The sequence below is a fragment of the Trichosurus vulpecula genome, chromosome 5, assembly GCF_011100635.1.
Source record: "Trichosurus vulpecula isolate mTriVul1 chromosome 5, mTriVul1.pri, whole genome shotgun sequence".
NCBI classification, from domain to species: domain Eukaryota; kingdom Metazoa; phylum Chordata; class Mammalia; order Diprotodontia; family Phalangeridae; genus Trichosurus; species Trichosurus vulpecula.
In genome coordinates, this window is record NC_050577.1 from 271,887,248 (window position 1) to 271,910,418 (window position 23,171).

At 43.4% G+C, this 23,171-nt stretch overlaps 2 protein-coding genes and 1 pseudogene across 2 annotated transcripts; all 3 read right to left on the reverse strand.

Moving 5' to 3' along the window:
* Positions 1-371: 371 nt before the first annotated feature.
* KRT18 (keratin 18) lies at positions 372-4,670 on the reverse strand. The gene is made up of 7 exons (XM_036758512.1): positions 4,212-4,670; positions 3,034-3,116; positions 2,652-2,808; positions 1,598-1,762; positions 1,321-1,446; positions 824-1,047; positions 372-554 (listed from the first exon to the last, which is right to left on the reverse strand). The coding sequence occupies exons 1-7, from the start codon at positions 4,605-4,607 to the stop codon at positions 440-442; spliced, it is 1,266 nt and encodes a 421-aa protein (XP_036614407.1). The 5' UTR covers positions 4,608-4,670; the 3' UTR covers positions 372-439.
* A 12,572-nt stretch (positions 4,671-17,242) lies between these two features.
* Positions 17,243-19,433, reverse strand: LOC118851320 (annotated as a pseudogene).
* Positions 18,692-19,009, reverse strand: LOC118850093 (NADH dehydrogenase [ubiquinone] 1 alpha subcomplex subunit 2-like). The gene has a single exon (XM_036759287.1). The coding sequence runs from the start codon at positions 19,007-19,009 to the stop codon at positions 18,692-18,694; it is 318 nt and encodes a 105-aa protein (XP_036615182.1).
* Positions 19,434-23,171: the final 3,738 nt, after the last annotated feature.

Here is a 23,171-nt window from a genome sequence, read left to right on the forward strand (position 1 = left end):
CTGGTCTATTATCTCTTGACCTCAGTTTCTTCATGTCTAAAATGGAGATAAGAATGTCGTGTCTACCCCGCAGGGATGTTGGGGATATCAAATGCAACAGGATATGTGAAGAATTTTATAAACCTTGAAATGCTGTATTAGTGATAGCTGTGCTTGTTACTGTTGTTTTCTACTCTATGAGAATGTAGCCTCCTTGAGAGTAGGGATTGTTTCATTCTTTGTATTGCTAATGCCTAGCACAGTGCCAGGTCCCTGGTAGGTACTTAATATGTGTGTGGTGAGTATTGTAATTCCTTGATAGTTTAAGCTGGTTTCAGTGAGTCAGGTTCTGTGCCTGGCTAAGCGATTATATCAATGAAGGGAAAGCAGGATTGGAGGCTAGGTGACCAAAGAGCCTTTATTAACTTCCTGACTTAGCCCAGGTCTTCAGTTTATGGCCCTAACGCCGCAGGACTTTGGTGTCGTTGGTCTCTGCCACCACTTTGCCGTCTACAGTCCTCCGAGTACTGGTCTTATGTAAGGAACTGCTGCTGCTGTCCAAGGCATGCACGAGACTAGGGAGAGAGACCAAATCCAGTTATGGGGAGGGAAGGAGAAGAAACTCCTGATCCTCCCACCCCACCTTCGTTCTGTGTCTAATTTAAAGGAGTTGAGTCCTTGGGTAGCTTTGATCCCCTTGTTCCCCAAGGAGGAATCTTAAGAGGAGGAGAAAACCTCCTGGTTAATGTTTAAGGTCCACAAATGACTATTTGAATGTGGGATCCAGCAGAAGGTCAGTGATAGAGGGGTATGGAGAAGAGGGGGGAGGAGGACCTCTACTCACTTGAAGTCCTCCCCATTCTCCAGCAGGTTTCGATAAGTGTTGATCTCTGCTTCCAGTTTGACCTTAATGTTGAGCAGGGCCTCGTATTCCTGGGCCTGGCGCTGCCCCTCTGTTCGTGTCTGCCCCAGTTCTGCCTCCAGGTGTAGCAGGGCTGTATTGATCTGCTCCATCTGGATGGCATAGCGGGTCTCCACCTCCCTCAGGCTGTCCTCCAAGCTGGTTTTCTGTTCAGAGACAAAGGAGTGAGTGGGACTGAAGGGGAAGGAGGTATCCAGTGGGGTAATAGTTCTGCCATCTGTTTACTGTGGGACAGTTAGCAAGGTACTTGTTCTTTCTAGTACTCAGATCCTTCCTTTGTAAAATGCCAAGGTACCTTCCAGTTCTGATTTTCTATGAATCAGAGTACAGGGAGAGAGAAGTAAAGCAGGTAGGGATGGAATAAGCAGGCCCTGAGATGGGAGGAATGGGAAAGAGTAGAGCCAGTTGGATATTCTCACCAGATTTCTAAGGGAATCCAGGTCAATCTCTAGGGACTGGACCGTACGTTTCAGCTCGGTGACAGTGTTTCTGGCTGCTTCCACCTCCTCAGATCTTGTGTTGATCGCCACAGTGCTCTCTTCAATCTGTCCAGGGAGAGGAAATATGGCTTCTCTCAGTGTCCAGTTAAGAGCTCTGTCCTCATGTCCCTTTCTCAATTCCTGCCTTCCCAGGACCCATGTCTCAGCTCTCCTACCCTCCCCAAGCCTCCACCCCTGAGAGGTTTTCTCTGCTCACCTGCTGGGACCAGTATTTATCAAGCTCCTCTCTGTTCTTCTGAGCCAGAGCGTCATACTGGGCTCGTATATCAGCCATGACCTTGCTCAAGTCCTGAGATTTGGGGGAGTCCACTTCCACGGTCAGCCCGGAGCCTGCGATTTGGGCTTGTAGAGAATTCACCTCCTGGGATTTAAAAAAAAAAGTAGGTGGGGAGAATGGGTCACAACTTATTAAAAATGTCTGACCGAACACCACTGATGATCGTGAAGGATACAGGGGGCACAGAAGGAGCCATCCGATGAAACCATATCCTCCCCACCGGACTTCTGCCTCAGCCAGACTGCCAACGGCAATTCTAGAGTCTTTACTTTATGAGCCTTCTTTTCCCCTCCCCCCACTTCTCTCCCTAGGCTTCTGATTCTTTTTTCTATAGATTGTTTCTTCATCTATCTTTTCCTTCTTCCTCTCCTCTTCCCTTTGACTTGTCCCTGTCTTCTTCCAAACTCTGTACCACTTTCTCCTCCTCACTCTTTTCTAGCTAACCCTCTCCAGACTTGGCTTTGCTCTCCTTGCCATCCTCCTGGCACTGCTACCCCGTCATCCTAGCTTCCTTCTTGCCTCAGACTGTTTACTATCCTCTTTATTAGACTATAATTCAAACGAACTGGAGGAAATATTTATTTTCAATACATATGACTTGCCAGTGTCGTTAATGGCCTGGTTAAAACAGTGTAGACATGTAGTCTCTAAACTTCTCTATGAGGCTCCTATATGTGGTTACACCCTCTCATCCCATTTCTAAGACTGGGTTTCTTTGTTTTTCCTTATCAGGATGCCTGGGCAACCGAATCTTCAAAAGCCTGGACAGTATAATAGAAAGAATGCTGAAATTAGGAGTCAGAGGACCTGGGTTTGAACCCCAACTCTGCTACTTAATATCTGCATGACTTTGGGCAACTTGTTTCAGTTTTCCAGTTGTGAAATGAGAAACTAGATAATCCTAAGGTCCCTTTTTGGCTCGAAGTCTTACTATCTCACTGCTGAGAGATCTCTGCCTTCCCTCATCGCTCACCTCTTCATGGTTCTTCTTCATGAAGATCAGCTCTTCCTTCAGGGTTTCAATCTCTGTCTCCAGTTGCAGCCTGGTCACATTGGTGTCATCAATGACCTTCCGGAGGCCGTGAATGTCATTTTCTACAGACTGTCTCATGGCCAGCTCTGCTTCATACCTAGGAAGGTGGCATGGGGGTGGAAGGAGAGAGAAGTCTGAAGGGCCACCCCCACCCCCATCTCAAACCGAAACCTATAGCCATCCTAACCCTAGTCCCATAGCCATCCCAAACTAATTTCCATCTCAAATATTAGGTATTTTAACCCCATCCCTTAAGTCCCACCATATTTTTAAACTCCAAATGAAGTACCTAAACTTAACCCTGATAATCCTACTGACTCACTTGACTCTGAAGTCATCAGCCGCCAGACGGGCATTATCAATCTGTAGGACGATTCTGGCATTGTCCACTGAGCTTGCATAGATCTGGGGGAGGGGGACAGGGAAAAAAGACAAGGAGGTAGCTTCATGAGTAGGGATCATACATGGGAAAGGAGGATCCCTAACATAGGGTTATGTCCCTCAGGGCATGTTCCCTTGCCTCTATCACCTACCAGTATTCCAGACTAATTGTACCCTAGATTCTGTCCTCCAGATCCCAGTAACAACCACTAGCAACTATCTCAGCAAACCATGTTTCCCAAGGCTATACCTGGGTTCCTTCCCTCCCAGGCCCTGGGGAACCAGTTGCAAAGCTCCCCTCCCCCACCCCTTCACCTGCAGCTTTGTCTAAAGCACCTGCTTTTCCACTCCCTCCCAAAAGGGGTGAGGGAAGCAAGTCCCTCCTACCAATTCTATTGTTTACCCTTAGGTGACTCAGCTATATCCGTTTAACCCTCTCACTGGAGGGCATCTGAGAACCCGGGCTTTGGCGGCCCTCTTTAAAGGACATTCATTTTTCTCCTACCCTCAAAACTCATTGCTCCCTCTTCCAGTCTCCTCTCTTTGCTTAGGTAAAACCTCTTCCTTGACAGAGAAGCCTTTCTTGGGACCTTATGGCTTGGGCATTTGGGGGAAATAAGTGCTTTCCTTGCCTTCCCGCTTCCCTGCCTTCAACAAGAGAGGCAGAAGGAAATGAGCAGCAGGGTGTGGAAGGAGAGGAGAGTCCGTTACCCTTTGGGATTCAAGTCTTACAGGGTTGGGGAGGCCACGTGTGGCCTCGGGGGACGCAGGTCCCCCTCTCCTGTTAACCTAGGACAACAGCATGGGTTAGGAGTTTTCTAGTTAGTAGACTGGGAAGAATACTGTCAGGCCCCAGTAAAGGGCTGCTTAGGGGAGAGTCTGGGGAAAGTCTCAGTCCCTCCTTTTTCTCGAGTTTTCCCTCCCTAATTCTCTGTCCTCAAGCCTTGCCTAAGGCGACTTCCAACATTTCCAAATTAAAGGGCAGGAGTTGTCAAAAAAGACAGCAAGAGAAGGAAGCAAGGAAGCAAGAGGAAGACCCATCAGGGGTCTTGGAGGTCAGAATTGCGGGGCTGTGGGTTGGGGTGCACAAAGGGACACTCCTGCCTCTTCCATCCTCACCTGCGCCCGCAGATCCTCAATCGTCTTGAAATAGTGCCCCCATTCTCTGGTCTGAGGTCCCTTCTTGTCCATATGCTCCCTGATTTTCCCTTCTAGTTTGCGGTTCTCGGTCTCCAGGCTCCGCACGCGCTCCAGATAGGAGGCGAGGCGGTCGTTGAGATCCTGCATGGTCTCCTTCTCCCCCTGGATCCCCCCGATCCCGACCAGGCCCCCGGTCCCCCAGTTCCCGCGGAAGCTGGTGGTGCGGGCCGTGGAGATTCGCGAGCCAGAGCCGCCGGCGCCTGCATAGACGCTGGCGGCGCTGCTGGCTGGCCGGATCCGGTGGCTGGGAGCCTGGACCGATCCCAGGGAGCGGTAGTTGGTGGAGAAGGTGGTGGAGCGGGTAGTGAAACTCATGATGTCGCTGGAAGAGAGCTGGTCGCAATCTGAATTGTCAGAAGGGTGGGTGAGAGCACACTGGCTTTATAGTCAGGAGGGAAAGGGGAGGGGGCTCTGGCCAGGGCTGGCTCCGCCCCACCCTGCTCCGGAAGGCGCACAGGTAGATAAATAGATGGCTGGAGGGTTTTGAGCTCTTCCTGTCGCAGATCCCGGGTCTCGCCCGCCTCTCCCCACACTCCCTGCTGTCCCTCCCCCAAGGTGGGAGGAAAACAGGTGTGTGGGCCCTGGGGCGGAGGTTTCAGGTCAGGAAATGACGTCCCCCCTTTCCCTGCTACACCCAAGTTAGGTGAAGCTGAAGGCCAGGGAGAGGGGGATGCTCCAGCCTGAGATTTGGAGGTGTCAGAGAAGCACTTGTTGCTAACCTCCAGCCTTAAGTTCTCTTATCAGACAAGAGCCAGACAAGAAGCAGGATGTTCAGCACCCCACCTTCTTACCGTCCCTGTCACAAACTTACGGCCCTGCAAACATTCACTCTCAACACATCCTCATACACTTTCAGACTTAAACACACACATATCTTTACAGACTCACAAACACACTAGCAAATAATTTTCTATACTCCCTGGAACATACATCAACAAATAATTGAGAACCCACTTAGCTAGGTGTTGAAGAAGATGCTTTCACATATCACCGAGGCTTCACCACTAACCTGCTCTGTGACATTGGACGAGTCTCCTTGAGTCTCAATTTCTTTAAAATAGAGTCTGTAAAATAGAGATACTATTGTACCAAAAGGCAGCCTATCATAGTGGAAAGCAAACCTCTCAGTCAAGAAAGACCTGGGTTCACTTTGACACTTGTTGGCTGTGTAACCCAGGGCAAATCACTTAACATCTCAGTGGCCAAAGGCTACTCTCTTTCTTAATAATATTGTGTTATTTTCCCAATTACACATAAAAACAATTGTTAACATCCATTCTCTCTCCTTCCCTCCTCTCCCCTCTCCCTGAGACAGGGATTTGATATAGATTATACATGTGCAGTCATGCAAAACATATTTCTATATTAGTCATATTATGAAAGAAAACACAGACAAAAAATGAGAAAAATAAAGTAAAAAATAGTATGCTTTGATCTTTATTCAGACTCCATCAGTTCTTTTTCTGGAGGAGGATAGTATTTTTCATGATAAGTCCTTCAGAATTGTCTCAGATCATTGTATTGCTGGGAATAGTTAAATCACCCACAGTTGATCATCCTACAATATTGCTGTTACTGCCAAAGGCTACTTTCTAAGGCTATAAGTTGTAGAGGTGCCTACCTGCACTTGTGGAGGAAATCCCCATTTTAATGCCCCGATGAAAGCACAAATCCTATTAAAAACAAAACCCCACAACATTATACTTTGTACTGCACGGGGAATTTCTGAAAGGAAAACTCTTCATAAACCATAAAGCTCTGTGAAATGTGAGCTGCCTCTAGATGCCCTCCTACACGTTCATATTTTTTTGTGTACACACACATTTTTAAGTTCCTTCCAGTCGCTTTTACACTCCCAGGTCACCTCTAAACCGCTCTCTGTTTCATTGCTTGTCTTGCCCAAGGGGTCTGGGGACCCTCATTGTCCATCCTGCACAGCTGAGGTACTAGCTTCAAAGGGTTGTCATTGCCTCCTTCAGGAAATCCACTTTCATTAAGAATTCCAGTTAGCCACAAATAGCCTCAGGGGAGATCCCACTCCTGCCCTACACCAGGGATCAAGTCAAGTTAACAAGCATTTATTAAGCGCCTGCCATATGCCAGGCACCCTGCTAAGCACTAGGGATACAAGGAAGGGCAAAAACAGTCCTTGTCTTCAAGTAGCTCACAATATAATGGGAAAGATAACATGCAGACGGCTATCTACAAACAAGATATATACAGAATGGACTGGAAAGGGAAGGCACTAGCATTGAGTCAGGGAAAGGCTTCTTGCAGAAGGTAGGATTTTGGTTGAAATTTGAAGAAAGTCAGGGAAGCCAGAAAGCAGAGATGAGGAAAGAGAGAATTCCAGGCATGGGGCAGCCAGGGAAAATTCCCAGAGTGAAGAAATGGAATGTCATGTTGAGGACAGCATGGAGGTCAGTGTCACCGGACTGGAGAGTACTCAAAGAGGAGAGAGAAATCCACCTCCCTCCTAAATTAATCGGGGGAATTAGAGGTCGGATGCTTTTCAGTCCTCTGAACTTTTATCCCTAGCTGGACTTGGCTCCCACTCCCCAGCCATTTTGGTTGTTTTTGTTCTTTGCTCCCTAACCTCTTGATTTTTATATAACTCTCTGTTGGATATAGGGGATGGCAGGGGGAGGGGAGAAAATGGGAAGGAGAGATCCTAGGGGTGATGTAAGGTAGATGGAAGTGTTCCTGGGCTGAGGGTTATCCAGTAAACGCTGTGTAGTTACACAGTTGAGTCACCATTTAGCATTTGTTTGCCGTCCCCAGACCCTGGCTCCCAGTATAGTGTAGTGGAAAGTGCAGGGTATTGAGTCACAGAATGTAGCTTTGGGTGGGCCTCTGTTTCTTCATCTGTAAAATGGGGAGGTTGAGCTAGGTAATTAATAAGGCCCCTTCCTGCTCTAATTGTGTTGATCCCAAGTTTTTCCTATACACTAAACAGCGTGGGCTGGTAGGGGTGAGACTCTGATGGAAGAAGGGAAGATGCTGGGGGCAGACAGAAGGGAGAGAGAAGCCATAGCGAGTGCCTACAATGAAAATGACATACAAAACAGCTTGCAAATAAGTGCCCAGTCTTTTGCATTAGCAGCGTCCCAGTATCTGCTGCAGGCTGGGAAGTTTCACCTTGAGGCTTTTTTTCTTACCTCCCCTGGGTACAGGCACTAGGACTAGTTTTCTAAATTTCCAGTTACAAGCATAGCATAAGAGATAGCCTGGGCATATAATTTAGTTACAAGTGTACTGTCTTGTACCGAGTACTATTGTTTTATGCATTCATCTTGTCGCCTCTAATGAGGCTGTAATTTCCTTCTTCAGACTTCATTGTCTGGATTCAGACCTAGGTTCACATCTGACCCTTGCCACTTAACAATTTGGTGACCTGGGACAACTTGCTTCAGCCCTCTGGGCCTCAGTTTCTCTACTTATAAAATGTGAGTGAAAATACTGAAACTCTCCAGACCTTGTAGGGTTTTTGGGAGGAAAGCACTCTGCAAACCCTAAGAATTACAGAAATGTGAGCTATTACAGTAGGTGTTCAATAAATATTTGTTGGTTCACTCATCCATTGCCCATTCATTCAGGCAATAAACATTTACTGAGAACCTGCTTTGCACAGTGAATACAAAAGTGAATCAGCCAATGTATCTGTCCTGCCCAAGAGCTCACAGTATAGTTGAGGAGACCAGGAATATACACAGATAATTAATATATAAGGTGTTATTATAACTAATAGCAAGCACTTAATACATGCTTTGTCTAATAGTTTGTATGACACTTAAATGCTTTACAAAGTGTTTTCCCCACACTTTCTCTGAGGCCAACAGTGAATAAATTATTAATCCTCACTTTGCAGATGAGAAAACCACGGCTCAGAGAGTTAAATTGAATCACCCAAGGTAACACAGTTAGTAAACATTAGAGTCTAGGCTCAGACCCAAGTTTCTCAACTCCTGTCCAGGACTCTTCACTCTTTTGATTGGACCAATCAAGGAAGGCTTTGTGAAAGTGGTAGGATCTAAGTTACTTGACTGGCCATAAGTCCTCTCCCACAAGAAGGGCAGGGCCATAGTCTTTGGTTTTCTATCACTTACCCAAAGTATCCAGTCATATAAAACAGATTCAACCTCAAGCCTAGTCTAGCACAGTACCTAGTGTCTAACAGAGGGCTCTGTACATATCAGACTTAAAATAATGCATATTGAATTGGTTGAATATGGGAGAGTTTACAATGACAAGAAAAACAACTGCCTGCTTTTAGCCCCATACCTTTCACCACAAAGAAGTCCTGAGTCAAGGGTTACCACAAAGTACCAGCCACCAAAGTGGACAGATCAAGAGTAGATTCTTTCTTCTTCATTCCTGGTAGGAAGTGCCTTGCAATCTAAAGAATACTGAGCCCCCTTTTTCCTGCTACATGTCTAGTAGACATCTTAAACTCAGTCTGTCCAGAATAGAACTTAGTATCTTTTCATCTACCAGGATGGGGAACCTGCGGCTTTGAGGCCACAATGTGGCCTTCTAGGTCCTTGGGTGCAGCCTTTTAACTGAGTCCAAGTTTTGCAGAACAAATCCTTTTATTAAGGGGATTTGTTCTATGAAGTTTGGATTCAGTCAAAGGGCTGCACTTGAGGACCTAGAGGGCCACAAGTGGCCTTGAGGGCCCCAGGTTCCCCACTCTTGCTAAACCCCTTCCCCGGTACCTTCTCTATTGAGAACAACACCATCCAGCCAGTCCTTCCGGCTCCCAACCCAGGAATCATCGTCAGCTCCTCATTATCTCTCGCTCCCATATGCAATCTGTTGCCAATGCCTATGGATTTCATTTTTGCAACACCTCTTTGATATGAATACTTTGTCTTCTCTCCACTGACCCTGCCACTACTTTAGTGCAGGCCCTCATTACCTCATGCCTGAACTATTTCAGTAGCCTACTAGAGGGTCTGCCTGTCTCACTCTAGTTTTTTCTCCTTTCAGGCACTAAAGTGATCGTCCTAAAGCTCAAGTCTGATCATGTCGACTCCCTATTCGGTAAACTCCAGGGACTATCTATTGCTTCCAGGAGCAAATACAAAATGCTCTGTTTGGCATTCAGAGCTCTTTATAACCTAGCCCCCTAGTACTCTTCCAGTCATCTTACACCTTTACTCTTTGACATGTACTCTTTGATCCAATGACACTGGCTTTCTGGCTGTTCCACAAAACAAGACACTCCATATTTTTGCTCTGGGAATTTTCTCTGACTGTCCTCCTGCCTGGAACACTCTCCCACCTTAGCTCTGTTTACTGACCTCCCTGGCTTCAAGTCCCAACTAAAATCCTCCCTTCTACAAGAAGATAGATTACTTCCCCAATCCCTTTTAATTCTAGTGCCTTCCTTCTTTTAATTATTTCCTATTCATCCTGTATGTAGTTTACTTTGTATCCATTTGTATGTTATCTCCCCCATTAGATTGTAAGCTTGTTGAGGCTAAGGACTATCTCTTGCCTCTTTTTGTATCCCCAGCCCTTAGTACAGTGCCTGGCACATAGTAAGTACTTAATAAATGTTGACTGAGGTATTGAATTATAGTTTGTCCAAATGGTAAAAAACCTCACAGGTCATCTCATCCAAACTTCTGATTTTAAAAAATTAAATTAATTTTTATTCTGAACTTAAACATTAAAAAAAGTTTCCACATACACAGAACACAAAAATGAAGATTATTGATGAAATTGAAAAATTCTATTTTATAATACTTTATTTTTATAATTGTCCAATCTGTCCGTTCTTCCTTTTGTTTTCTTCTGCACATTTAAAAAAGTCTTTCAATGGCTGTCTTTTGGGGGCATCATTATTCCTACTGCCTTAAATCTTCTATCCCCAAGTAAAAACCAAGAGAAATTTAGAAAAAAAAGCCCCCAAACAAACCTATAACAAAAAAGTCTAGTCAAGCCAACAAACCCACACAATTGGCTCTGGCCAAAAACATGTGTCTCCTCCATCCTGGATCTATCACCTTGCTGTCAGGAGGTGGGTCATATGCTTCATCATGGTTCCTCTGGAGATGTGGTTGGCTTTGATCAGAGTTCTGTCAAGGTCATTTTTCTTTTTAAAAATTGTTCTCCAGGGACTGCTCATTTCACTTTGCGTAAGCTCACTCTCTGAACTTGCTTCCTTTGTCATTTCCTATATCATAGTAATATTCCATTGCATTCATATAACACAATTTGTTAAGCCATTCCCCACATCGATGAGCACCCTCTTTGATACTAGCTCTTTTTTTCTTTTTCTCTTCCTTCCTTCCTTCCTTATCTCCACTGACCCTGCTCCTACTTTAGTGCAGGTCCTTATTACCTCATGCCTGAACTACCCTCCCTGCTGGAGGGTCTGCCTGCCTCCCTCTAGTCTATTCTCCTTTCAGGCACTAAAGTGATCATCCTAAAGCTCAAGTCTGATCACGTTGACCCCCTATTCAGTAAACTTCAGGAACTACCTATTGCTTCCAGGAGCAAATACAAAATGCTCTTCCTTCCTTCCTTCCTTCCTTCCTTCCTTCCTTCCTTCCTTCCTTCCTTCCTTCCTTCCTTCCTTCCTTCCTTCCTTCCTTCCTTCCTTCCTTCCTTCCTTCCTATTTCATTTTAATCACCGCCCTCCCCCTTCAGGCTCAGGGAGTTTGTTTAGCTTGCCACTGTTCTCTCCCCAGTATTTCTCTCTCTCTTAACTGCCCCTTTGTTCCTCCCAAAGCCCTCATTTTACAGATGAATAAACTGAGGTCTAGAGACTTACCTTAGGTCACACAGGTAGTAAGTGGCATATCGGGGATTTAGGACCGGGGTCTCCTGTATTACCAGGCCTGTGTTCCTTCCACTGTATTGCACTGACTGGTTTTGGGGCCAGTTTAAGGGAGTATTCATATGAGAACCACAGACTGAAAGAAACCAAATCCTGGGTAATTCAGGGCCATGTTTGCTAAATTTAGGAGAATGGCATTCTTTGTATCCAGTCAACTACCACTGGGCTCTGACATCTATGACCCTGATAGATTTTTTGATTCTGTCCCAACAGGCTCTGTTAAAAGAATACTGTGCCCATTCTAAGGGGTGGCTAAGTAGGGAAGCAGATGGAGTGCAGGGCCTGGAGTCAGGAAGACATGAGTTTAAATGTGACCTCAGAAACTTGCTAGCCGTGTGACCCTGAGCAAGTCACTTAATTAACCCTGTTTGCCTTAGTTTCCTCATCTGTCAGATGAGAAGGTAATAGCAAACCAGTCCAGTACCTGCCAAGAAAGCCCTAAAAAGGAATCGAGGTGAGTCAGACACGACTGGAATGACTGAGCAACAACAGCAATGCCCATTCCGTCCTCCGGGCCTTCTTCTCTCTGAAGGCTACTTGAGATTCTTGCTAGGTGGGATGGGCCAAAGGGGAGAGAGCCGGGCAAGCCAGACCTTATCTCTGCCGTCTGCATTCCTGACCTGTTGCAGCAGCAGCAGAGGCAGATGCCATTCGCACCATTGTGCAGACTCATCCCACCTTTCACCTCTGAAGATTAGGTTCCCAAGCTCCTGTCCAGTTCTGGCTCATTCTCACCCTTGGGTGGGTTTGGAGGGAGTCAGAGAGGATATAGATCCTGAGTCTTAGCAACATGCGGGCTGTTTGGGAGGTGGGGAGGTGGAAGATGTGTGAAAAGAGTAGGAATTAACCTGAGATTTGTCCTGGGAGAAGAGGAATAGGGCAGAAATTCTAGACACACTCTCTCAGAGCAGTACTGGGCACAGAGACACTTGTTCAACACTATTTCTTCAGGAAGGCTGGATATATTCACCCTCTTAGGGAAGATGGACACAATGATACTTAAACCCTCAAGAGGGGCCAAACATAGATCCTCTGAGAGGGAATGGACAAATAAACCCCTTCTAAGGGATTGACACAGACTCCCCTCCTCAGACACAGACCAGCCCAGAGAGGTCCAGTTAGACAGACCCTCCCCACTAAGAGGAGTCAAACATGCAATACCCCAAGAGTTAGGTACATAGACCTTTCCACCACAAACTATCAAACAGATTCCTTCTAGTGGGACCCAAACACACAGATACTTCTAGGGGGTCTGAATACACAGAAATCTCCAGTTATAGGATACATAGCTACTGTCTAATACACAGAGAGGCCTGAACATACTGATGCTTTAAGTGGAACATGCGATAGAACACTGGACCTGGAACCAGAAGGACCTGAATTCAAATCTGACACTTATCACCTGTCTGATCACCTGATTTCTGTTTTTCTCAGTTTCCTCGACTATAAAATAGAGACAACACCCACATCACAGGGTTGTTGTGAAGATCAAATGAAATATTGTTTGTAAGGTGCTTAATACAATTCCTTGCACATTGTAGGCACTTAATTTCCCTTCCTCTTTTCCCCCCTCCCCACTAAGAGGCTCAGACACACAGATACCCCATAGTAGGGCTTCATAGAGACTTCATAGAGGTTGTACCATGAGACCAAGGCTAGGGTCCTGAAGGGGAGCAGCTGAACAAGATATCTTTCCTAAATTCCCAGATCCCAGGTGAGAGGGGTATAGGCCAAGTCTGTTTACTGTCTCAGAAGTGACCCTGATAAGGGGCAGGCTTTCATGGAGCTTGGGACTTTTCCCAGAGCCAATTTTTTTTTCAATTCCTCCATGAAACTTCATTCTTAAAGGCCAAGGTAGAGGTCAGAGGGTATCTAATTCTTACTCTGGATGCCAAGCTGGGGTGCAAGAAAAGGAATTATGAAGGATTAGGGGATTTATGGCTTTGGATTTCATAAATTTCTCCCTTAACCCATTATCATTGTCTAGAGGCCCTATGCATGCCTGGGCGGTTGAGAAAGATTTGGATTAGACTCTAGAATGGAATTTATTAAAGAGCATTCGGCACATACAAAGAGGGAAGGGTTTGGAGAAAGGTATTGCCTGCTGGGGGCAGAAGGATGGAGGAGACTGCGTTTTTAACCCCCTCCTAGTGCACCATCCTGTGTGAGTCAGCCACCAGGTTCCTAATCTCCTGGATTTTGGTTTGGATATCATGCTTTTTTTTTTTTGTCCCAACTGAGATGCTCAGGTGTCCATGGGTCAGGATAAAAGGAGCACCTCTTGGTGGAAGGAAGCCCAGAGCTGGTGGGTAGAGGGGAAGAAGAGAAAAGTAAGGGGATAGAAGGCTGGTGGGAAGGTAGGGCAGAGCCTGAGAAGTGGGGCAGGGGAACTAGGTGAGTCTGGGAAGATGTCAGTGTGAGGTTAAAGGAGGAAAGGAGATTTGTTTTGTTTTGAGGATGAGTAGCCTAAAGGCAGAGAAATTGAAAAGGAAGTAGAGAATCATTAAAACATGGTAGACAACAGACTGAAGAGAGCAGAAGGAAGTTCAGAAGGGGACAAAGACAATCTGAGCAGGGTTAGTTGTCTGTATTAAATTTAATGCATATATGGCCTTTTAATCAAGGGGCTGAGATGGAAGTCTGTAGGATGGGGCACACATCACCAACATGTTCTAATCTATGGACCTTCAGGAGCTTTAATCATTCCAGAAAAAGACATTTCCTTTCTTTCTCTTGTCTTGAAGGAAAAGGAGAGCAGAAATCTTGTGAAGAATGGAAGGTGAACAATGTCCTCAGAAGAGAATGTGACCACTCCCTGGCAATGAATGAGATAAATTGCAACCTTGATGTAGTGTGGAGTTGACCAAGCTACCACTGGGACCCCACCACCTCCAACAGTCTACATGAGGTGAAACAGAGAGAGAGAGAGAGAGAGAGAGAGAGACAGAGAGAGAAGGAAAGACAGAGAGACAAAGAAAGAGGGGAATGAGAGGAAGAGAGAGAGAAAGAGACAGAGAAAAATAAAGGAGAGAGAGAAACAGAGAGGGGGAGAGAGAGAGAGAAGGAAAGACAGAGAGACAAAGAAAGAGGGGAATGAGAGGAAGAGAGAGAGATAGAGACAGAAAAATAAAGGGGAGACACACACACACACACACACACACACACACACACACACACACACACACAGAGAGAGAGAGAGAGAGAGAGAGAGAGAGAGAGAGAGAGAGAGAGAGAGAGAGAATGTGGAGCTCCGGTTATGGTTACCACCACCGCAGTTGCCACAATTGCTGATAACATGCAGAATCACCTGAACACACTGCTGAAAAGCCTCTATCTGGCCTCTTTTGCTGGGAACTACTAGTGGTAAAACTCCCCTCTCTCCTCTCCCCTTAGGGGAGAGTATGTATATTTTCCGAAACTAATTTATCTGATTTCACATGGCTGTTCACCTAATCTCCGAAATCCATTATTAAGAAAAAACTGAAGTTACTCTAACTGTTCTGAATTGTTTCATTTGCTTAAAAGAAGTTGAGAGAGGAGTTGGGGGAAAGTGGCTTTACCCCCCCCCCCCCGTAAGGCTGGAGGCCAGCTAAAAGGAGTAGTTAATTTTCTTCTTCAGCTAAACAGATTTCATACCCATTACCACGCGCGCGCGCACACACACACAACACACACACACACACACACACACATATTCTTTAAAAAGTTGTAAGTAATAGAACTTTGGGTTTCATCTACTCTCCTTTGCAAATGGAAATACTCATATTTGTCAAGTTCATAATGAGAGAAAAGAAAAGAGAAATGAATGAGAAGCTGATGAGAAGAGTGTTTGGAGACAAGAGGGAACCTGGTGGTAACTAGATAGGTTGGGAAGAAAGGAAGAGCTGGGCTTGGGGAGGTATAGAGTGCCATGAGTCATTGAAGTGAGGGAATTTCCTATTCACTACTCAAGCTGGCCATGGCTTGTAACTCCTTCTCGAGCCTTCCTTGGTCTGCTGCTGCCTATGCTGGTAATCCCCTAGGACTCTGGCTTGCTGCCTAGCCCTCCAACTGGTATTCAGAGAGGGCTGAGACCTGACACTCGCAGCTCCTTTGAATTGTTTTGTCAGAATGTTTTTTTTCCCCCTGGGGGGATTATTCTTGTACACATAAAGGAAAAGGTGGGGTTGCCGAAAGGAGGAGACCTAGGCTGAGCTTTTGGCTTCCCACTTCTGAGCTAGGGGATGGGCAGAAACCTGGATGGAATGGGATATGATGAAATGTTAACAGATTTCTGGAGCAAGGAGATGCTGCTCCCTCACGGCAGCAAGACTGTATCCCTCCCCCCAGCCTTCTACTCAGAAGGTTGTCCCACCCATCTGTCCTGACCTTAGAATCTCGGATGCTGCTCCCTAATGGCAATATAACTGCATCCCTCCCCTCCTCCCTACCCCAGGAGGTTGTCTCATTTATCCATCCTGGCCTTAGAATCACAAAATCTCAGTGTTGGAAGGGTCCTCAGAAATTATCTAGTCAACTTATACCTGAATAGGATATCCCAACAGCAGGTCATTCAGCCTCTGCTTAAAGACCTCCAGTGATGGAGAAATCTTTCTGTAAGTCCCTTTCAGACATGGCCCTTTTCAGACCTTATACTCCAAAGCTTATAAAGGATGTAAAGCTCTGAGTGGCCTAATTTGTATATGAAAAGGTCAGGAAAGGTTCTGAGCAGTTAGCAAGGATAATGAGCTTGCCCCCTGATTTTGGATGAACTAATGAGAGAAACTCAGAGTTGAAAAATTGAGGAAACCAGAGTTTTACAGCTCTTTGGTGGCTTTTAGGAAAATATAAATCATCTAGTTTATAACCTAGCCTGCAGAGATGCAAATTTTGAAAGCATATTGGACAGTCCCTATAAACTAGGGTGAAGTTTCTTAACCACAGCACCTTGTCAAAGCCCTTTATCAGGAAGTCATCAAAAGAAGAGGCTAAGGCTGAGAATTTCTAGTTTGCTGCCAAGATCCTGTTCTTTGTTCCAGAGAGCCCCGAGCCAAAAAGCGAGAATCCTCTGCTCTTGAGATGGGAAACTGCTGAGCAGTCTCTGGGAGCAGAACTGGACAGCAGAATTGGGGAAGATTTTAGCTAAGCCAGAAACTGGAGGCGGCAGAGATCATAGCCAGCAAATCAGTGGGGGCTTGTGAGCTATGGTTTTAAGAATATGGACTTATAGATTACCTTGAATTTGAGGTAGTTGCCTTAAGGGGAACCCAGTCTGCATGTGACCACCACATTCTATGTGTGCAGGACAGAGTGTGGAGCGGGGAATGGTGTTGGATTTGGAGTAGAGGTTCAAATTTGGTCTCTGACACGACCTACCTGTGTGACCTACCATTTAACCTCTCTGGGCTTCAGTTTCCTCAAATGCAAAAGCAGGTCTTGGAGTAGATGATCTCAGTATTCCCTTCCATCTCCTAGGCAGCACATTCCACTTTGGGGTAGTTAAAATTGTTAGGTACTCTCTGGCTCATTATGCCACTGACCCTGGAATTCCAAGTAAAAAATCTCAAAGAAAGCTTAGGTATGGCTTAGATCTTGGTTCTTCTCCTCTCCCTCATTTGTACCAAAAAGGACTAATAAAATATCTTCTAGAAAATATACTCAATGTATAAAGTAGTAGATATCAGGAAAGGACAGCTATTTATTTCCTGTACCATAAAAAAATGCTTAAAACATGAAAGACTCAAAAGTATTTGTTACATATACTTAAAATAAAAACTCTAAGTCATCATCTCAATTATACTCTCCTGGGAAGCATAAACTCCTAAGAAACTTGTAGGAATATGAAATAGATTTCACGTTCACTCAGAATGTGTACTTTCTTTTCTTTCTTTTTTTTATGGTGCCAATTTTAAATAGATTTCATTTTCCAGGACAAGAATTGCATTTCCACTTCTTTACAGTACTGATAAAGTGCATTGTTGTTCACTTCTCTCCCTCTGCACACATTCAAATATTCAGAATGCCCAGATTTACACAGTAGCTTAAGTGTTCCTTTTAAACTGCTACAAATTTGAGTCTTTCAATTTTTGGAAAGCTGTGTGGAATGCTCCTTCTTCTGGTGTGTTTAGTTGACCTCTTCAATGGTGGGTCCAGAAGAAGTACCTCTAGATGGGGCTGCTTCACCCCCTGGGAACCTACTAGGAATGCCATCTGGCATGCCCCCTGCGCTCTTCTCCAATTCTTTCTGCTGATGCTCAAATTCTTCCTTCTCAGCAGTCTGCTTCTTATCCAGCCAGTTGACTATTTCATTACGTTTGTCAAGGATCATGTTTTTATCTTCATCACCTTGCAGTTTTGCCTTGCAGTTTTTCATCCTATATGGTAGCCTTCATGTTGAAAGCATAAGATTCAAGAGAATTCTTGGAAGACACCTTGTCTCTCTGCTTCTCATCCTCAGCTTTGTATTTCCCAGCCTCCTGGACCATACGCTCAGTGTCTTCTTTGCTCAGGCATCCTTTGTCATTGGTGATGCCATTTGCATCAATGTCACATGTTACTTCAATCTGAGGAACACTCCTGGGTGCTGGGGGGATTGCTGTGAGTTCAAATATGCCAAGTAGGTTGTTTTGTCATTGCTCTCTCACCTTCATAAACCTGAATAAGTACACCAGGCTTGTTGTCTGAATAGGTGGTAAAGGTCTGTGTCTGCTTGGTGGGGATGGTGGTATTACATTTGATCAGAAGTGTCATAACTCCACCAGTAGTTTCAATTCCAAGGAAAAGAGGAGTGACATCCAACAGCAGCAGGTCCTGCACGTTGTCAGATTTGTCTTCAGGCAAAATGGCAGCCTGGACAGCTGTACCATAGGCAACAACCTCATCAGGATAGATACTCTTATTGAGCTTCTTGCCATTGAAGAAATCTTGTAGAAACTTCAGATTTTGGAGAAGCAAATGGAACCACCCACCAGGACAATGTCATAAATCTGTGATTTATCTAGCTTGGCATCTTTTAAAGCCTTTCCACAGGGTCCAGTGTGCCATGGAAGAGTTAAGCGTTCAGCTCTTCTAAATGGGCTCAGGTGATGGTTAATCTCAGTACTGGCCTGCGTACTAAAAGAGAGGGTACTCTTTGCACATCCACAAGTGGTACACAGATGGTGAACAGCCTTCTTGTTCTCACTGATGTCCTTGTGCTTTCTCTTAAACTCAGCAATGAAATAGTTGACTATGCAGTTGTCAAAGTCCTCCCCACCCAAGTCGGTGTCCCCAGCTATGGATTTGACCTCAAAGATGCCATCTTCAATGGTAAGAATGGAGACATCGAAAGTACCACCTCCAAGGTCAAAGATCAACACTTTTTTTTTTCAGAACTGAAAAGTTATATTACATTAAATTTCTTCAGTCACAATGTTGGTGGTAAAATGCATACGTTTAGGGGTGGGGAGTAGGAGGAACATTCAGAAAAATTATAGTTCAATTATAATATAAGATTTGTGTGGAAAGATAATTTTAAAATATGTGGATATTTCATTCTCAGTCCAACAGAGCCCAAGCTCTGAGGCAGCTCTTCTTAATGTTTTCCTGAGACTTCAGCTTTGCTGTTTATCACATTCACCAGAGCTGTAGCCATTTGTTCACTGATAAGGTTATTCAATGAGACATTCTTCTGGCCAAAAGCATAGAAAACCCATAGCTTGGGTTGCACCTGGAAGCATTCACAGATCAGGATGGGAATGTTGCAATTTGCCTTCTTCAGCTGCACATAGTCTTTCTCAGTGAAGTCCCTCACTTCTTGGCTGCTAACTGAGTGTTGGCACAAGTGGCTGCGGATTTCCCTCAGATTCTTGCCCACCTTGAACCTGACCCCATGGGCTGCAACTGCTGCCATCTTTTCCAGAGAGATCAACGCATTTCTCTTGGCACCAACCTTTTTGTCCAAGCCATAAGCAATAGCAGCAGCAGTTGGCTCATTGATGATTTGGAGCACATTGAGACCAGCAATGGTTCCAGCGTCTTTGGGGGCCTGACATTAGGAATCGTTGAAATAGACTGGTACTGTGACCACGGCATTTGTGACAGTCTTCCCAAGCTAAGCTTTCAGCAATTTCTTTCATCTTGGTCAAGACCATAGAAGATACTTCTTCCGGATAGAAACTTTTGGTCTCCCCTTTGTACTCCACTTAGACCTTAGGCCTGCCTGCATCATTTACCACTAGGAAAGACCAGTGTTTCATGTCTGCCTGAACAACTGTATCATCAAATCTGCGACCAATCAGATGTTCAGCATCAAAAACTGTATTGGTGGGATTCATTGCAGCTTGATTTTGCAGCATCATCGATTAAATGTTCTGTGTCAGTGAAGTCAACATAGTTTGGGGTGGTCCTGTTTCCTTGGTCATTAGCCATGATCTCCAGTTTCCCATGTTGGAAGACTCACAAACAGGAATAAGTGGTGATCTTGGGATCAATGCCAGCTGCGAGTCCCTTCAACATGGTCTTACCAGAAGTTGCCTTGAAAGAAAAGCAAGCTCATGTATAACAACCCAACTTACCCCTAAACTTATTTAAGTACATGTTTTCTCCACCTATAGAATGTAAGCCTCTTGCTTTGACTTTCTTTCGTTGACTCTCTAGGATTCTCTAAGGAAACCATTATGTTATCTGCAAAAAATGATAGTTTTGTTTCCTCATTGCCTATGCATATTCCTTTGATTTCTTTTTTTTTGCGTTATTCTATACCTAGCATTTCTAGTACAATGTTGAATAATAACGGGGATTTTGGATATCCTTGCTTTATACCTGATTTTATTGGAAAGACTTCTAGTTTGTCTTCATTCCAAATAATGCTTGCTCTTGGTTTTAGGTAGACACTAAGAAAAGCTGCATTTACTCCTGTGCTTTCTAGTCAAAATATTTTCTGCATCTGTTGAAATAATTATGTGATCTGTGTTTTTGTTATTGATAAGGTTAATTATTGTTGTTAATAAGGTTGATTATACTTGTTGTTTTCCTAATATCAACCTAGCCCTGCATTCCTGGTATAAATCTAGCTTGGTCATAATTGAACAATCTTTGTGATATAGGGTTGTAATCTCCTTTCTAGCATTGTATTTAAAATTTTTACATCAATATTCATTAGAGAAATTCATCTATAGTTTTATTTCTTTGTTTTGACTCTCCCTGGTTTAGGTACCAAGACCATATTTGTGTCAGAAGAAATTTATTAGGATTCCTTCTTTGCCTATTTTTTCTTTTTTAATTTTTTTTAAAATTTTTATTTTCAGTTCCAAATTTTGTCTTTCCCTACAGCCTCTCTCCCTTCCATTGATGAGGCAAACAATGTGTTACCCATTATACATATAAAGTCATGCAAAACATTTCTGTATTAGCCATGTTGCAAAAAAACCCAAGAAAAATAAAGAAAATTAAAAAAGATGTGCTTCATTCTGCACTCAGAGTTCATCAGATCTCTCTCTGGAGGTAGATAGCATTTTTTATCATGTGTCCTTGGGAATTGTTGTGGATCATTGCATCAATCAGTGACTAAGTCTTCACAATTGATCATCCTTACAAAATTGCTGTCGCTGTGTACAATGTCCTTTTGGTTCTGCTTATTTTACTTTGCCTTAGTTCATATAAGTCTTCTTAGGTTTTTCTGTAACTATCTCCTTTATCATTACTTATAGCACAATAGTATTCCATCAAAATCATATATCACAACTTGTTCAGCCATTCCCCAATTGATGGGCATCCCCTTAATCTTCATTTCCTTGCCACCACAAGAAGATATAAATATAAATATAAATATTTTTGTACATATGGGTCATTCTGCTCTTTAAAAAAAAATCTCTTTGGGGTATAGACCTAGTAGGAATATTCCTGGGTTACGTATGGGCCATTCTGCTCTTTTAAAAAAATCTCTTTGGATTATAGACCTATTGGAATATTGCAGAGTATGCAGAATTTAATAGCTTTTTGAGCATTATTCCAAATTGCTTACCAGCATGGTTGGACTAGTTTATAGCTCCAACAACAGTGCCTTAACATACATATTTTCCCACGTCCCCTCCAGTGTTTGTCATTTTCCTTTTCTGTTATGTTAGTCAATATGATAGGTGTGAGGTGGTACCTTAGAGTTGTTTCAATTAGATTTCTCTAATTATTAGTGATTTAGAACGTTTTTATATGACCACTGATAGCTTTGATTTCTTCTTCTGCAATCTGCCTATTCATATCCTTGGACCATATATCAATTAAGGAATGGCTCTTGTTTTTATAAATTTGGTTCAGTTCCCTATATCTTTGAGACCTTTATCAGAGAAACTTGCAGTAAAAATTTCCCCCAAGTTTCCTTCTAATTTTGGCTGCATTGGTTTTGTTTGTACAAAAAACTTCTTCATTTAATGTAATCAAAATTATCCATTTTAACTCTCTCGATTCTACTATTTTAACTGTCTTAGATTCTAAATCCATCTGCTTCCTTACCCATAGATCTGATAGGTCATTTTTTCTATGTTCTCCTCATTTATTTATGATATTGTTCTTTATGTCTAAATCAACATACCCATTTTGACTTTATCTTGATAAACAGTGTGAGATGTTAGTCTGTGCCTAGTTTCTGCCAGACTACTTTCCAGTTTTCCCAGAAGTTTTTGTCAGTGAGTTCTTGTCCCAGTAGCTTGGATCTTTGGGTTTATCAAACATTAGGTTACTGTGCTCATTTACTTCTGTATATTGTGTACCTAATCTATTCTATTGATCAACCATTCTATATCTTAGCCAGTACCAGATTGTTTTAATGATTACAGCTTTGTGGCATAATTTGAGATCTGGTACTGCTAAGTTGTCTTCCTTCACTTTTTTTTAATTGTTTCTCTTGATTTTCTTGACCTCTTATTCCTCCACATGAATTTTGTTATTATATTTCCTGACTTTTATAAAGTAATTCTTAATTTATAAAGTATGTCACTGAATAAGTAAATTAATCTAGGTAGTAACCATTTTTTATTATATTGGTTTGGCCAACCCATGAGCAGTGAATGTTTCTCCAGTTAGTTAGATCTGTATCCATTGTGAAAAGGGTTTTGTAATTGTCTTCGTATAGTTCCTGTGTGTATCCTGGTAGTTAGACTCCCAAATAATTTGTAATGTCTGCTGTTATTTTAAATGTGATTTCTCTTTATATCTTTTCCTGCTGGGTTCTGTTGGCAATATATAGAAGTGTTGATGATTTTACCTACTTTTGTTTAAAGAGTTTATGTAGTTTTGGAATTAATTGTACCTTAAATGTTTGGTAGAATTTGCTTGTAAGTCTAACCGGTCCTGGAATTTTTTTCTTAGGGAGCTCATTTATGGCTTATTCAATATCTTTTTCTAAGATAGGCTTATTTAAGTATTTTATTTTTCTGCCCTGTTAATCTGGACTATTAATATTTTTGCTGATATAGTTGATTTCATTCAGATTGTCAGTTTTATGGTCATGTAGTTGGGCAAAATAACTCCTAATAAATTTTATCTTCACTGGTTGTGAATTTATCCTTTTAATTTTTGATACTGATAATTTGGTTTTCTTTTACTGTTTGTTTTAAATAACACTTAGTTTTAGAATATAACCTCCTTGAGGGCAGGCTCTAGTTCATTTTTGTCTTCGATTACCCAGCACCTAGCACAGTGCCTGGAACATGCTTATTGATTGACTGATGATATCATAGATCCATTAACACGTAGAAGAATTGTCATCTTTTGGTCCTATGTACCAGCCTGTTAAGATCTTCCCACATCTTGTTTCTGTCGCCCAACATATTAGCTAATGCCTCCTGGGTCTACGAGATGTTTTTATCAGGTTTAAACTACCTTCCTTCTAGTGCAGTGTCAGTGTGTTTCTGAGTAGAGTCAATCTTCTCTACAGAGTCGTTCTCTCTTTGGACTTGTGTCTGCTTTTGTCTATCTTCTCATCATTCCCCACCCCCTACAGCTCTTCAGGAGATCCTCTTTCTTGGAGAGCTCTCTCTTCCCCTAAAGACTTTCTGGCTCCCTGCTAATCACCATTT

Bases quoted from the DNA above. Each gene is read 5' to 3' on its own strand.
- KRT18 (XM_036758512.1), bottom strand. From the start codon at position 4,607: ATGAGTTTCACTACCCGCTCCACCACCTTCTCCACCAACTACCGCTCC. The intron at 2,809-3,033 runs GTGAGTCAGTAG...CCACCTTCCTAG, and splicing joins GCTGATGACTTCAGAGTCAA to GTATGAAGCAGAGCTGGCCA. The intron at 1,763-2,651 runs GTGAGCGATGAG...TTTAAATCCCAG, and splicing joins TGAAGAAGAACCATGAAGAG to GAGGTGAATTCTCTACAAGC.
- LOC118850093 (XM_036759287.1), bottom strand. From the start codon at position 19,009: ATGGCAGCAGTTGCAGCCCATGGGGTCAGGTTCAAGGTGGGCAAGAAT.